This window comes from Dendrobates tinctorius, unplaced genomic scaffold (genome assembly GCF_039654945.1).
Source record: "Dendrobates tinctorius isolate UK_male_01 unplaced genomic scaffold, ASM3965494v1 ptg000196l, whole genome shotgun sequence".
Taxonomy (NCBI): domain Eukaryota; kingdom Metazoa; phylum Chordata; class Amphibia; order Anura; family Dendrobatidae; genus Dendrobates; species Dendrobates tinctorius.
Genome location: NW_027361863.1, coordinates 20,853,135 through 20,870,541, shown reverse-complemented (window position 1 = coordinate 20,870,541; position 17,407 = coordinate 20,853,135). Strand labels below are relative to the sequence as shown.

Sequence of the window (17,407 nt, the reverse complement as noted above, 5' to 3'; positions counted from 1 at the left end):
AGCATTGACTCCAATGATAAAAATAAGCACTCACGCAGCTCCATCCACGGAGAAATGTAAAAAAAAAAAAAAAAAAAAAAAAGCTACAGGTCTTTAAAAAAATGGCTATACAAACTGATTTTTTTATTTTAATTTTTAAAATCTAAAAAAATATGTTTTTTGTATCACCACAATAGTACTGACCTGAAAATGTCATAAAAAGGAAACCAAAAAAATTAACGGAGGATCTTTTTATTATATTTTTTTCATTTTTTTTTACCACTCAGAATTTTTTTCCATTTTTTCAGTACATTATGTTTAAAAATGAATAAAAGTTATTCCAAGCGACATCTCATCCTGCAAAAAAACAAGCCTTTATACAACTATGCCGATGAAAAAATAAAAAAAAAGTTATGGCTCCTGGAAGTGGGGGAGGAAAAAACAAAAGTGTAAAGTGTAAAATCACTGCATGTTAAAGATTGAATGCTTGTGTTTTCTTCAGCTACCTCCTGTAAGAGGACATCACCGGAGAGATGTGACCTTCCTCAGCTACAGGATTATCCGGTAAGTGGACAGTAGGCTTCATGATAAATTCGACTCTTCCCCCTTCACATCCAGCTCCTCTTCCTCAAGCTCTCCTAGTTCCTCATCCTTCCAGTTCCGCTTGCCTGTGACACTGTCCATGTGGTTCCCAAACAGCCAAAGGACAGTGGACAAAATGTGGAAGTTGGTTGTCTTCTTTCTTCCCTAGTTGCATCCTTCCATCCTTACTAGCATGACCTCGACGATGCCAGCTACTGACAAATCTGGTAGCTTTTTCGTAGGGCCTGAGACAGTCCCAGCACACGCGAGTGAGTAGTGCAAAGCCAAACCATTCTGTTTCTGCAAGTCTCCAACGGCGTGGTCAACACTTTTTTGAAGCTGCTATGGTTCTTTTCCAAAAATTCTGCACCACCAAATTTAGGTCCTGCTCCATGCAGGAAGAATGTGTTAGATTGATCGACTGAAATGTTCCCACCGTTATCGCTGACTACGGTGCCCGGTTATAGTTGGCAGGGAGACATCCAGATGGAAATCTGCTGCTCGGTGTAGAAGAGCAGCTCCTCTGCTGTGACATCGACCGCGTACGCTCATCAGAAGTAAGACACCATGGCAGCAATTCGGCTTACTCTTGTGAAAGGAGTGAAGGGAGTGGAAAGTGTTATTGATGGGACGATCACCATTGTGGAGAATCTAGAGGAGGTGAATGAGCGTCGGCTGAAGTTGGATCCAGACCTGCCCAACTGTGAAGGTGTAACTAGCACCTGACCATGTGATGCAAAACTTTGACCCAGTGGGCCATGAAAGACGTAATTTTCCTGCCTATTTTTGTTGCTGCTCCGTGCCTTGATGATGAAGTGCAACGTGAGAGTACAAGACAGGTATGGCTTTCTTGGAGAAATAATGCACGCTATCAGTTGCCGAAAGGCAGGGGAATCCTCGTGATATGCCAGCGACTGCGCCACCAGAAACCTTACCATGTGGAAGTTGAGTTGGCACACAGGCAGATGACTGCTTTTTGGACACATAAGCCAGTATAAATAACTATGGAGCGGAGGAGGATCTGAGTACGACAAGCGGTAGATGATGATGATGGTGATTTGTGTTGACAATGATCACGTACTACTTATGGATGCGGTCTGGCCACTAGATTGATTACTGAGTAATCCAAGTTTCCCGCTTGAGCAAGTAATGCCTCTTCATGTGCTGATGGAGATCTGTAGTTTCTTTTTTATTGCTGCACGGTCATTGTTTATTATCTTCCTGCTTCCTGAAGAGCTTGCACATGGCATTGGTATTGTCCTTCAGCAATGGAGAGAGAGATTCCCACACACAAGATGTCCATACAAGGTCACCACAGCATTCCTTAGGTCTAACAGCTTTTAAGTCTACTCCCTAATCAGCTTGTGTGTCGCCTACTCCAGGAGCCGCTCTGGCGTCGCCTACTCCAGGAGCCGCTCTGGCGTCGCCTACTCCAGGGGCCGCTCTGGCGTCGCCTACTCCAGGAGCCGCTCTGGCGTCGCCTACTCCAGGAGCCGCTCTGGCGTCGCCTACTCCAGGAGCCGCTCTGGCGTCGCCTACTCCAGGAGCCGCTCTGGCGTCGCCTACTCCAGGAGCCGCTCTGGCGTCGCCAACTCCAGGAGCCGCTCTGGCGTCGCCTACTCCAGGAGCCGCTCTGGCGTCGCCTACTCCAGGAGCCGCTCTGGCGTCGCCTACTCCAGGAGCCGCTCTGGCGTCGCCTACTCCAGGAGCCGCTCTGGCGTCGCCTACTCCAGGAGCTGCTCTGGCGTCGCCTACTCCAGGAGCCGCTCTGGCGTCGCCTACTCCAGGAGCCGCTCTGGCGTCGCCTACTCCAGGAGCCGCTCTGGCGTCGCCAACTCCAGGAGCCGCTCTGGCGTCGCCTACTCCAGGAGCCGCTCTGGCGTCGCCTACTCCAGGAGCCGCTCTGGCGTCACCTACTCCTAATGTACATTGATACTTAGAGGCTGTAGAAGTCAAACTGTTACTATTGGGAAAAAAAATGCTTCCTAGACTTAAAATGCAAATAACTTTCAAAGGGACTATAGACATTGGATGTTGTCTGGAGAGGGAAAGGAGAATAGGGAAGGAATAGGTTGGTTCTACAACATGCAACCTGCTGCTCTTTGCCTTCGTGTCATTTTTGGGTATTGTTGCTAAATTATCTTTTTACAGTTTTTCAATCAGGATGAAGATCTGGACTCTAGTAATTCTCCAACCATAATAAAGATAGAGGAGATCGACGACTGGGATGATGAACAATGTAAAGAGGAGATTCCCACGGATAACAGCTCAGGTGGGTCACATGTCGTATTAAGTGGGCTTTTACATTAGACGATTATAAGGAAAGAGCCTTGCTGGGAAACGCTTTGTGTTATGCTGTAATGTCTTTATTGATCTGTACAAGTTCCCTCTAAGGCCTCTTTCACACTTCCGTTTTTTACAATCAGTCACAATCCGCCAGGTTTTGAAAAAAAACGGATCCTCAAATTTTTTGAGGATCCGTTTTTTTCCCATTGACTTGCATTAATGGCGGATTGCTGTCCGTTGCATCCGTTTTTTGTGAGGATCCGCCAAAAGTTGCTGTCCGTCACCATCCTCAAAAATTTAAAAACGGAGCTTGTAACGTTTTTTTCTCTGGCGGATCCTGCAAACACTGATTTAATCCGAATTTCTGGGTGCCGGACCAAAAAAATTCTCTCTCTCTCTCTCATTCTCTCTCTCTCTCTCTCTCTCTCTCTCTCTCTCTCTCTCTCTCTCTCTCTCTCTCTCTCTCTCTCTCTCTCTCTCTCTCTCCTCTTCGCTGGTCAATGATCACTTACTGGTATTGTGAATTATCTTGTTCTGTTCTGAAATGATTTACAGTACTAAACTGTGTACGGAGCGGCAGTGTTCAATTGCCATCTTACCAGAGATGGCAACAGCTGATTATTGGGGGTGCCGGGTCACTGACCCCGTCCAATCTAATATTGATGACCTAGCCAAATGATAACACCACCATAGAACTTTTTTTTGCCATCCATGACGGCATCACAGAATGGATCCCAATTAGGAAAAGAAAGGATAGAGATATTATTAAAAGGGAACTATACTTTCACGTAACTTTTCTATTATTTTGCAATTGACTCGGAGCTAGTGAGTGTGGACTGGCTGCTGTGATCTCTCCAGACATTAGGGATTCCTGCTCTTCATTCCTCAGTTATCACACAAACAAAAGCAATAACATCATGGAAGACTATTACACAGCAGTAGTGACCAGTGTATTTTAGGGATCAGTGTGAATTCAGCTCTGGGGTGACATCAAATACTCCCTGAGCTTTCCACTGATTGTTTACTCACTGTGCTCCTCTTCCCTCTTCTCCTTTCCCTCTCCATAGAGTATAGTAGGTGTAAACTAAGACCTTACTGTGTTTCTGGTCTATCCTATCTGTAGTGAAACGAAGTTGAGCTCTTTCAGCTCTTTTTTCACAGTGGCTAGCGAGTTCAGGAGGCAATGGGGCAGGAAAAAAGTGTCTCGTAGGTGGAGAAAGAAGCTGAATTCTCTGATTCAAGATAGATTACAAATTTTCTTACATTAGCTGTCACGCTGCAGTACTGCAGGTAATTGCAGAGTAACACAAAATCCACTAGATGGCAGCAAAGTGGAGAGAGGGCTGAAATTCTGCTCAGAGCAGAACTGCAGCGAGGCTACCACCGGGTGGCAGCAGAATACTCAGACAAGCCAGGTCGATACCAGATAGTAGCGTAGTACCAGGGGGAATCCCAAACACAGAGTCAGAGGAGCGCCAAAACATTAGTACTGGTCCGTAGCAGAAGTGCCAGAAGGAAGAGACAGAATCAAGTCAGAGCCAAAGCAGAGTCGAGAACCCGGGAATCCAAGCACAAAGGGACACACAGAGTCCGGGACAGGTAGGAGAGGAGAGCACAGACACGGGCAAAGTCAGCTAAACGCAGCAGGACAAATCAGAGTTTGACCAGAGCCAGCTACACGAGCTGTAGGCAGGAAACTGACACTGCCCGCAGGATGCAGCACAGAGGAATAGCATACCCGACACCGGAACGAGGCAGAGAAAGTTAACTCCTGACATGACCAGACCGGGTAAGGAGAGACAAGACCCAAAATCCGGTCTGGATCATGACATTAGCCTGTTCTATCGATTTTTCAAATTTAAATTTTCCATTTAAGCTCCTTGGCACCTTCCTCCACCAGGGGTTTTTTTTTTTACTTTGTCCCTACAGGAGCATTGCAGACTTTTTTTGGTGCACTCTATAGCTGGTGACTGCCTCTCGTGTAACCTGATGTCAATCAGTCTTCCCTTCTCCATTGCTTTAGGCTAAGTGCACACGTACCGGAACTCTTGCGGAAATTACCGCGAGAATTCCGGAATTCCAGTCCGCGGGAAAATCGCATTTTAAATTCCTGCGATTTTCCCGCGGAAAAACTAGCATTTTGCAAGCGTATTTAGCTTGCAGAATGCTAGCGTTTTCCAAGCGATCTGTAGCATCGCTTGGAGAACTGATTGACAGCTTGGTCACACTCGTCAAACATAGTGTTTGACGAGTGTGACCAACTTTTTACTACTGAGGCCGCCTATGCAGCATCAGTAGTAAAATATAGAATGTAAAAAAAAAAAAAACGGTGTTATTCTCACCCTCCGACGTCCCGCGCATCTGTTCCCAGTAATCCTTTGCGAAAATGCCCGCGATGACGTCAGTTCTCGCGGGATCGCGACGTCTCGCGGTAATTCGCGATGACATCACGCGACTGACCGCAAGACTTCACGATCCCACGAGAACAGACGCCATCGCGGGCATTTTCGCAAAGGACTACTGGGAACGAGAGCGTGAAGAGAAGCGGGAAGGCTGCGCGGGACGTCGGAGGGTGAGAATAACAATATTTTTTATTTTAAATTCTATTTTTTACAGGGATATGGTACCCAGAGCCCGGAGGACAGTCTCCTCTCCTCCGGACCGTGGGTACCATCCGCAATTGTTCTGCTTACTTTCCGCATGGTGTGCACAGCCACATGCGGGAAGTAAGCGGAACAATGCATTCCTATGGGTGCGGGATCGCCGCGATTCCGCAAATTAATGAGCATGCTGCGGTTTTTACCGCGAAGCGATTCCGCCGCGGTAAAAACCGCAGCATTAGCACAGCATTGCGGAATCCCATAGGCATGCATGGGATGCTTATTTTTCGCGTTTTTGCTGCAAAATCGCGCGGTTAAAACCGCCGCGGAAACGCGAAAAAAACGTTACGTGTGAACTCAGCCTTATAGTCTTCTTCTGGACCTTCTAGGGGGCTTATGCTGACTAGTGTCAACACTGGGGCATGCTGGAATTATACCCTCTAATGTGAGAGCTCTATTTTGTGATCTTGATAACCGCACTTAAAGGGAACTTGTAATTTATTTCATGTTACTCAAACGACGGGCAGCATGACTCAGAATGTGGCTGCACGATTGCAGCCAAGTATGCTTCACTCTGAAGCACTTCAGCGTCCTTAAGAGTATATTGTTATAGTATTCAAAAATAATAATATTTATTCTTAACAGATGGCTTCACCAGGAGCTCAGAGGAACATCTGATATCTTCAAATTTTAAAGAAGATGATTCTGGTATCACACCAAATGCATATGAAGAACATGCCATTTTACCAGAAAATGCCTCAGCTCTTCACAGTAAAAATCTGTCTACTGATCCTATAAAACAGTTGGCATCTTCTCATTTATCACAGACTGTGAAGGAAAATGAAATTCTAAGAAGGGGCTTTGAACATCAAAGATCACAAGGAAAGACGTCATTTATATGTTCAGAATGTGGAAAATGTTATAACCACAAATCAAATTTGGTTAGACATAAGAGAATTCACAGAGGGAAATTGCCATTTTCATGCTCAGAATGTGGCAAATGTTTTACAGATCGATCAAATTTTATTTTACACCAGAGAATTCACACAGGGGTGAAACCATTTTCCTGTTCAGAATGTGGAAGGTGTTTTACAAGGAAATCAATACTTGTTTTACATCAAAGAATTCACACAGGGGAGAAGCCATATTCATGTTCAGAATGCGGGAAATGTTTTATCCAAAAATCAGATCTTCTGAAACATCAGAGAACTCACACAGGCGAGAAACCGTATTCTTGTCCAGAATGTGGGAAATCTTTTACAAGAAAATCAAATTTTGATATACATCACAGAAGTCACACAGGGGAGAAGCCATTTTCATGTTCAGAATGTGGGAAATCTTTTATCCAAAAATCAGATCTTCTAAGGCATCAGACTTCTCATACAGGTGAGATGTCATATTCATGCCCAAAATGCGGAAAATGTTTTTCTGATCTTTCAAGTCTTACTACACATGAGACAATTCACAAAGAGGAGAAGCCACATTCATATTCAGAAAGTGGAAATTATATTAACCAGAGACCACATCTAGTTACTCATCCAGGAAGTCATGCAGTGGAGAATCCATTTTCATGTCTAGATTTGGAACCTGCGAAATGTTTAATCCAAAAATCAGATCTACTTAGTCATCAGACTACTTCTACTGGTCAGATGTCATATCCATGCCCAGAATGTGGAAAATGTTTTTCAGATCTCTCAAGTCTTACTACACACGAGAAAATTCATAAAGAGGAGAGGCTTAATCCAGGTTCGCAAAGTGAAAAATTTCTTAACCAGAAATCACATCTTGTTACACATCGGAAAAGTCAAGCAGTGGAGAAGCCATTTTCATGCTCTGTATGTGGCAAGTGTTTCACACAGAAAAAAAGTCTTGTGGCACATCAGAGAAGTCACACAAGAGAGAAGCCGTTTCCGTGTTCTGTATGTGGGAAATGTTTTACATGGAAATCACATCTTCTTACGCATGAGAGAAGTCACACAGGGGAGAAGCCATTTTCATGTTCTGAATGTGGGAAATGTTTTACACGGAAAGAAAGTCTTATTTCACATCAGAGAAGTCACACAGGAGAGAAGCCATTTTCATGTTCTGAATGTGGGAAATGTTTTACATGGAAATCATATCTTGTTACGCATGAGAGAAGTCACACAGGGGAGAAGCCGTATTCATGTTCTGAATGTGGGAAAAATTTTAACCTGAAATCACATCTTGTTACTCATCAGAGAAGTCACACAGGGGAGAAGCCATTTTCATGTTCTGAATGTGGGAAATGTTTTACACGGAAATCAATTCTTCTTGAACATCAAAAAATTCACATAGGGCAGTAGCCATATTATTATTTTCTGTGTCGTACTTGAATTGTACAAGATAACCCCCCCAAAAGAATCACAGTAACAAAAATAAAGTAGTATTGTACAAAAAAATGAGCAATTTAGAAAACGATGATTGTGAAATGCATGCAATTATCAATAAAATTCTGTTATTCAAAAAAGTGAAAAGAATCTATATAGCACACCTACATACCAACCATGTGCATGGAATACATTGTGTGCAGAATTATTAGGCAAGTTGCATTTTTGAGGATTAATATTATTATTGAACAACTAAAGTGCTGTCGGTCAGTACAAAGGGTTAATAAACCTGAATATTTAAAAGTAATAATGTGGTTTTGTCTTAGGAGAATATCTGTGCAGAGAATTATTACAAAATAAGTATTATAAAGCATCTCAAAATGTACAAAATTACCCTTCTGATATTTAAAAAAAAAAAAAAATCTCTGACCAATATAGTAATACTAGCTGAAGAGCCCGGCGCTGCCCGGGCACAGTAACCAACTGTGGTTCGTTATAACAAATTATAATGATTATATTGCACATTGTCACGGGGTCCTTCTCTGGTATCACACAATCAACAGAGCAAGCGAAGAGTGAACAATTCCAAGACCTTTATTCAGGCAAAAATACGAAAAGGTCCATATTCAGTCCACCACACAAAGGATAAGATAGTCCAGAATAAGAATGCAGTCCAGTATCAGGATAACATGTCCAGGGAAACGAGATTCCAAAACTCTAGCACCAGAGGATAAAATGGGTCCTTCTCTCTGAAATGCAGTTTTTACACGATCCTGTCCACACCGGAACTGACTGTCCAGCTGCTGTTCTTCCCCCCACCCCCTTCCTTGTCCAGGGGTAGTCAAACCAGTTGGGGTGGTTTCCAGGCCTCCCAGAGGAGAACAAAGGGCCTTAGGGATTAATGCACTACAGGGGGTCATCAAGAGACAGATACAGTTAGGTTGTAGACTTACAATGTAATAAGAAAAACACTATGAAAATAACTGGAATTGTTAAAAATAGGAATATACAAAAAATGATATCCACATAACATATCACACAATCACACACATAAAAACATTTCACATCATATATTCAACACTACAGATTTGCAACACAAATTAACTAAACGATTACCCAACTATTGATAGTATTTTATTTTCAACTCATTCAAGAGCCTTTTGATAAACAACATTTTTGGTTTTTCCTTTCGGTGCAAAGATGAATAGATTTTTGGCAGTTCCAACTCTTCCAACAGATCACGTAAAGTTGACCATGAGAAAAGCATGGAGATTGCAAATCAATCCCTACTACTTTCAAGGACTGTCCCTGAGCCTTGTTAATGGACATTGCAAATGCCAGTCTAAGGGCACCGTTACACATAGCGACTCACCAGCCATCCCGACAACGATACGACCTGATAAGGATCGCTGGTGCGTCGCTAGTAAGCTGTCAAACAGGCAGATCTACTCAACGACGCAGCAAACACCTTGTCACACAGCAGCTATTCTGATGACTCAGACCTCGATAGCGTGAGTTCTGAGTCGCCAACGAGGTCGCTCGTCATTGTTATGGTGTCAAACACAGCGATGCATGCTGGCCAGCGGGACCCCAATGATCAAAAAATGGTCTGGGACATTCACGTATGACCAGCGATATTGCAGCAGGGGGCCGGTCGCAGCTATGTGTCACACGAAGCGAGGTCGCTGTTGCGTCACAAAACCTGTGACGTTTCAGCGATCTCGCTAACGATCTCGCTATGTGAGACGGGGCCTTAAGTGGAAACTGGAGGCATTAAAAATCAAAAGGCAAATAAGATGGAATGAGTGGAATTCTTGGAATGAAAATGTCCTCTCCTTTGGTACTTCCTGTTGCTGAGCTCTGAATCTAATCCTATCCTGTGTGATACTGTCTGTTGAGCTGTGTATCTAATCCTTTCCTGTGTAATACTGTCTGCTGAGCCGTGTATCTAATCCTCTCCTGTGTGATACTGTCTGCTGAGCCGTGTATCTAATCCTCTCCTGTGTGATACTGTCTGCTGAGCCGTGTATCTAATCCTATCCTGTGTGATACTGTCTGCTGAGCCGTGTATCTAATCCTCTCCTGTGTGATACTGTCTGCTGAGCCGTGTATCTAATCCTATCCTGTGTGATACTGTCTGCTGAGCCGTGTATCTAATCCTCTACTGTGTGATACTGTCTGCTGAGCCGTGTATCTAATCCTATCCTGTGTGATACTGTCTGCTGAGCCGTGTATCTAATCCTATCCTGTGTGATACTGTCTGCTGAGCCGTGTATCTAATCCTATCCTGTGTGATACTGACTGCTGAGCTGTGTATCTAATCCTATCCTGTGTGATACTGTCTGCTGAGCCATGTATCTAATCCTATCCTGTGTGATACTGTGCTGAGCCGTGTATCTAATCCTATCCTGTGTCATACTGTCTGCTGAGCCGTGCATCTAATCCTATCCTGTGTGATACTGACTGCTGAGCCGTGTATTTAATCCTATCCTGTGTGATACTGCTGGGCTGTGTATCTAATCCTATCCTGTGTGATACTATCTGCTGAGCCGTGTATCTAATCCTCTCCTGTGTGATACTGCCTGCTGAGCTGTGTATCTAATTCTATCCTGTGTGTTACTGACTGATGAGCCATGTATCTAATCCTCTCCTGTGTGATACTGACTGATGAGCCGTGTATCTAATCCTATCCTGTGTGATACTGTCTGCTGAGCTGTGTATCTAATTCTATCCTGTGTGTTACTGACTGATGAGCTGTGTATTTAATCCTCTCCTTTGTGATACTGACTGATGAGCCGTGTATCTAATCCTCTCCTGTGTGATACTGTCTGCTGAGCCGTGTATCTAATCCTATCCTGTGTGATACTATCTGCTCAGCTGTGTATCTAATCCTCTCCTGTGTGATACTGACTGATGAGCCGTGTATCTAATCCTCTCCTGTGTGATACTGTCTGCTGAGCCGTGTATCTAATCCTATCCTGTGTGGAACTGTCTGCTGAGCCATGTATCTAATCCTATCCTGTGTGGTACTGACTGCTGGGATGTGTATCTAATCCTATCCTGTGTGAAACTGCTGAGCCATGTATCTAATCTTATCCTGTGTGATACTGACTGCTGGGCTGTGTATCTAATCCTATCCTGTGTGACACTGTCTGCTGAGCTGTGTATATAATGCTATCCTGTGTGATACTGACTTCTGAGCCGTGTATCTAATCCTATCCTGTGTGATACTGACTGCTGAGCAGTGTATCTATTCCTATCCTGTGTGATACTGACTGCTGAGCCGTGTGTCTAATCCTCTCCTGTGTGATACTGACTGCTGAGCTGTGTATCTAATCCTCTTCTGTGTGATACTGACTGCTGAGCTGTGTATCTAATCCTTTCCTGTGTGATACTGACTGCTGAGCTGTGTATCTAATCCTCTCCTGTGTGATACTGACTGCTGATCCGTGTATCTAATCTTATCCTGTGTGATACTGGCTGCTGAGCTGTGTATCTAATCCTATCCTGTGTGACACTGACTGCTGAGCCATGTATCTAATCCTATCCTGTGTGATACTGTCTGCTGAGCTGTGTATCTAATCCTATCCTATGTGATACTGACTGCTGAGCCATGTATCTAATCCTATCCTGTGTGATACTGTCTGCTGAGCCGTGTATCTAATCCTCTCCTGTGTGATACTGACTGCTGAGCCGTGTATCTAATCCTCTCCTGTGTGATACTGACTGCTGAGCCGTGTATCTAATCCTCTCCTGTGTGATACTGACTGCTGATCCGTGTATCTAATCTTATCCTGTGTGATACTGGCTGCTGAGCTGTGTATCTAATCCTCTCCTGTGTGATACTGGGCTCCCCCTGCAGTCTGTGTCAGAGGGTGGTCTGTGTTGGCACGGTAATAAACTGTGTTATTTCCAGCTTTACAGACGGACGATAACACCACAGAGATGATAAGAATATTAGGCCTCAGTTACCACAACTGTCTACAAGGAAAACTACGACTAAAGGCTTCGGCCAGAAACGCGTCGGTATGTTATCTTCTTAACCTGTCTGGACCTATTTTTAATGACATGAAATAGAGAAGTTTTTAATCTACATCCAGCTGGTCGATCCTTTTTCTTTGCGCAAGGAAAACTGTTGCTCATAGCAACCAATCACAGCTTAGCTTCTTTTAAACAGCTGTGGTGAAATGAAAGATGCTTAGTCATTGGTTGCTATGTGGAGTGGGCGTGTCTGATACACACACATATATGCACACTCTTTTTATATATATAGATAGCTGCTCTTCTTTTCAATAACAGTCATACTCCTTCCATCCATGGAGTCTGTCATTTTCCCAAGTGTGGTGCAATTGCAAAAAAAAGTGCAGTCCCACACTTGTTTTTTGTTTGGCTTTTTTACCAGGTTCACTAAATGCTAAAACTGCCCTGCCATTATGATTCTCCAGGTCATTACGAGTTCATAGACACCAAACATGTCTAGGTTCTCTTTTATCTAAGTGGTGAAAAAAATTCCAAAGTTTGTTAAAAAAAATTTGGTGAGGGCTTAGTGTTTACGTGCCGAGCTGACATTTTGAGTGATACCATTTTGGTGCTGATACAATCTTTTGATCACCCATTATTGTATTTTTTCTTGCAATGTCGCGGCGACCAAAAAAACGTAATTCAGGCATTTTCACTTTTTTCATCACTACGCCATTTAGCGATCAGATTAATCCTTTTTTTGATAGATCGGGCGATTCTGAACAAATATGTGTATGTTTTGATTTTTTTTATTGTTTTATTTTGAATGGGGCGAAAGGGGGGTGATTTGAACTTTTATATATTTTTTATATTTTTAATAACACATATAGATTGCCTCTATATAGCAGAATTATTCACATGCTACGAGCGCCGACCACCAGGTGGCGCTCACAGCAAGCAGACACTGACAACCATAGCCGACACTGACAACCATAGAGGTCCAGGAGACCTCTGGCTGCCATGCCAATGAACCGGTGACGTGACGGGGGGGTCACTAGTGGGTGGGTTTTCGGCCCAATGGCCAGAAGCGTGCGTTAAATGCCGCTGTCACAGTTTGACAGCGGCATTTAACTAGTTAACAGCCACAGGTGGATCACGATTCCACCCGCGGCTCAGCGCTGGAGCCCACGTTAAGGGGAGGGAGTCCGACATCGGCGTACTATTACACCTGACATCGGAAAAGGGTTAAAAATGGTGCAAATACTATCACTCCATATAAAAGCATTTTTTATTAATAGAATTGTTAAAAAACACAAACGAACCATAAAAAGCAAGGTTGCCTACACAATGAAATTACTAGGTAGAAGCTTCGTAATAACCACATGACAAAATTCAAATAATGTATAATAAAGCCAAAGTGCCACAAAGCAGTATTTGCAGAACACCAATTTTTAGCTGCTCAGTGGCTTGTGGAGTCGGTAAACCAAACCTCCGACACCAACTCCGACTCCTACTTCTCAATTTCCATGACATCGACTGCGACTCCGACTCCAAAAAAATGGGCTCTGACTCTACAGCCCTGCCAGGGCTGTGAAATCGGTAAGCCAAAACTCCGACTCCTCAATTTCCATGACACCGACTCCGACTCCACCAAAATGGACTCCGACTCCACAGCCCTGGGCAAATCAGTAATGTAGATAATCGGATTTCAATAAATGTCATGAGTCAAAATGAAGTGAAAAGTAGATTATCTCCACATCTAGTAAGTCCTGATAAATGGCATAAAAAATCAGATATACAATAAACAATGGTAATGCCCACAATAGACATATCATTATGCACAAAAATGCATGGGCCTAGTAGAGATAAATATGAGTCCTGAGTCCTGTGGTAGAGAAATTAATGTTCAGGAATATTATCATGTGATAATAGAGATATAAAATACAAGAGATTTGAGTTGTATGAAAAGTGCAACAGAGTACACATCTATGACACTACTACATAGAGGTAAAAATACTAGGTCCCTGGATAATCCATAGCTATAAGTTCAATAGCTCCAATAAGTAAATGTAAATAATACAACAGTAATCAGTAGACCATGCACACCTGTAAAGAAGGAACCCTACATAGTGATGTCGGGAGCCCCGACGCGCGTTCATTAACACTATACCGTATTTTTTTGGACTATAAGATTCACTTTTTTCCTCCAAAATGTGGAGGAAAATGGGGGGTGTCTTATAGTCCGAATGTCCCTGATCTGGCTGTGGTGGGAGGTGGGGGAGCGGCAGAGCAGTGGGTCACAGGAGGCTGGAGCCAGCTGCTGCAGTGGCTAACTCCTGTGCCCTCTGCTAAGGAGAAATGAATATTCAGTCCATTTTATGATGGGGGCCAATCATACCATGACAGAGATGGGGGCCCTGCATACCAGGATAGGGATTGGGGCCATGTATACCCGGATGGAGGCCAATTATACCAGGATAAGCACGGGGCCATGTATACCAGGAGAGAGCTGGGGGCCCTGCATACCATTATAGGGATTGGGGCCAATCATACCAGGATAAGGATGGGGCCATGCATACCAGGATGGGGGATATTAAGTATAGAATTCACCATATTTTTTGCTTCAATTTTTTTTCTAATTTCCTCCTCTAAAACCTAGGGTCATCTTATGGTCCAATGCGTCTTATAGTCTGAAAAATACGGTAGTCACGTGAGCGGTGCATAGCATGCTGGCTCCTGAATAGAGATAATAATATCCTCTTCCTGGTCCTGGGTGGTGTGCTGGACTGGCTTGATTATTGGATGAAGCAGATCAGGTGATGTGTATGTGTGTAATGAGGAGGGTGCCGACTTAGGCTGTGGGCCCACGTTGCATGTTAAAACGCACACTAAAAACCGAACTCCTTCCCAGAAATCGCGCGTTTTTTTCCACGCGATTTTACCACGATTTTCTCAAGCACTTTCCAAGCGATTTGAAGCATCGCTTGGAAAGTGATTGACAGGTTGGTCACACTCGTCAAACATAGTGTTTGACGAGTGTGAGCAGCTTTTTACTATTGAGGCCGCCTATGCGGCATCAATAGTAAAAGATAGAATGTTAAAAATGATAAAAAAATAAAAAATCGGGGTATATTTACCTTCCGACGTCCCGCGCTGCCATTCCAGGCCTCAGCGTTCCCAGCGATGCCTTGCGAGACCTGTGATGACGTAGTCTCGCGTTACCATAGCGATCTCGCGAGACTACGTCATCACAGGACCTTGCCGCAAGGCATTACTGGGAACGCTGAGGCCCGGAATGGCAGCGCGGGACGTCGGAAGGTAAATATACCCCGATTTTTTATTTTTTATTCTTTTTTTTACAGGGGTATGGTACCCAGGGCCTGGAGGACAGTCTCCTCTCCTCCACACCGTGGGTACCAACCGCACATGAGACGCTTAACTTCCCGCATGGTGGGCATAGCCATATGCGGGAAGTCAGCGGTTCTCATGCATTCCTATGGGTGCGGAATCGCGGCAATTCTTTGCGATTCTGCACAAAAGAATGAGCATGCTGCGATTTTTTTCCGCGATGCGTTTCCGCCGTGGAAAAAAGCGCAGCATTAGCACAGCATATGCGGAATGCCATAGGAATGCATGGGGGGCGTTCTGTACACGATTTTTAAACGTTTTCGCTGCGTTTTCGCGCCAAAATTTGCGGCAAAAACGCTTAAAAATCGCATCGTGGGCACACAACCTCAGGGTTACAATGCCCTTCAGCAAAGTGTTCAGAATTATTATACAGCTTGTGTTCCTCTGGCAAAATGGGCCCAAAAATTTAGTTAACTAACTCTGAAAAGTCAAAAACTATGAATGGTTTTACAGATGGATGCAGAACTCTTGAAATTGCTCAGACACTGGGGCACAATCACAGAATCATTAAACGTTTTTTTGCAGATGACCACCAGAGTCACAGAAAATATGTTGAGAAAAAAATCTGCACTTTAACAGCCAAAGATTTGAGAAGAATCAAACTTGAAGTGACCAGGATGCCATTATCCTCCAGTGCTGTCATAATCCAGAAGTGCAACCTCCCATGAGGCCAGAAGTACAAGGTGTTAAGTGCTCAGAGATGCGGCCGAGGAGAGGAGGCTGAACCCGACCACTACTTAGGAAGGCACAGATGTGGAAACATCAAGACTGGGCAAAGACATATCTAAAGACAGGTTTCTTCACAGGTTTTATGGTCCGATGAGATGAGAGCGAGACTGGATCTGGATGAAGCAGATGGATGACCCATTGCTGGATCAATAATGGGCACAGACCTCTGCTTCCACTCAGATGCCAGCAGGGTTTAGGTGGGGTACTGCTATCAGTTGATATAATTAAAGATGAGCTAGTTGGGGGGGCAGTGTCCAGATGCTGGCGTAAGAGGAAGGCAGGACGGTAATCGCAGCCGAGGACACTGGGGCTCTGTTGTCTTGACCGCCTCCCACAGGAATATCTTCAGCATCTACCGGTGTACCTGTTCTGGTTGCTGGTCCACGGTCAGGGATTCCACTGGGGTACGACCCAGCTCCTGTACACTTACTTCCAGTGCACGTAGATGAAATAACGGACACAGATACCGGTTCTGATGCAAAGTTAATGCTTTTACTTTCTTCTGCAACGGTCCCGGACACATCAGTTACATTACAGTTCACACAGCATTCCTCCTGCTCTTTCCCTTTCTGACTTTCTTCGCCCTCACGTACATTATGGGGTAGTAGCGCCCTTGGCGGTATCGCAGCTTCACTACTGTAGGACCTCAGTACATTGGGGATCCCGTTTATCTGTTTCGCCCCGGACTTGCCAGCTTCAGCCCTATTGAGAATCTGCCACATCATGAACATTTTGCACCCTGCCTGACTTTTGGACCATGTTTCCTTCTCCGTTCCTTCTGCTGACGTGAACTGTAACTTATCCAGTCTTTTCCAGCACCCGTCTGACTGTGCCCGTGCTTCTTCACTTAAAACAGCGTTGCATAGGTGCTATGTTGTTCTGGGCTTAGAGCCCTTGTGGACCTGTCGGGCGTGCTCTCCCTTCTGCCTAATTCCTACAACCTACACTAGCTTAACCCATAGCAGCTTCTCCTACAATTAACTATGTGTGTGCTCTCACTAAACCATCTAGAAACTTCCTACAGCTATACTTAACAAGGCCCATTAGTATACCCCCATCTAGTGGCCCTTTGCAAAACTACACTTACCCAGTCTATGAATACTACAGTATATACTACAAGTGCCCTCCACTATTGAACCCGAAGGATGCACTATCTTACCCTAATCTGTACAGAAATACAATACAAAAGCCATAATAAAGCATAATATCTTACAGTATCTACATTATGGTAACACATAATGTGGCAATACCAATAGGATATTCGGTAATACACAGCTGTGTAGCAGTACCAAAATACAACAGTATATCTACATTAATAGCATCTTTACATGAGAACTCTTAAAGAGGAGGAGGCATTAAAGGGATGTTCCATTCCAATCCCCTACACTGGCCTGAGCAGAAGCACAGTTACAGGGCTCCTGCCAGGCTCCCTGCTCTTGTGGCTTGCGGCGCCTGTGTAAGCAGGTTGTGGGATGCCGTGACTACTGACAGAAGGCAGAGCAAGAGTTAATAACT

At 44.2% G+C, this 17,407-nt stretch overlaps 1 protein-coding gene across 1 annotated transcript in view; it reads left to right on the top strand.

Annotated features, from left to right (window-relative positions):
• The window catches only part of LOC141056099 (uncharacterized), a 146,826-nt gene that overhangs the window by 91,833 nt on the left and 37,586 nt on the right, over positions 1-17,407 (top strand). Inside the window, 4 exon segments of the mRNA XM_073552754.1 lie at positions 482-543; positions 2,713-2,833; positions 6,093-7,706; positions 15,833-15,839. Coding sequence (XP_073408855.1) covers positions 482-543; positions 2,713-2,833; positions 6,093-7,706; positions 15,833-15,839 — 1,804 coding nt within the window.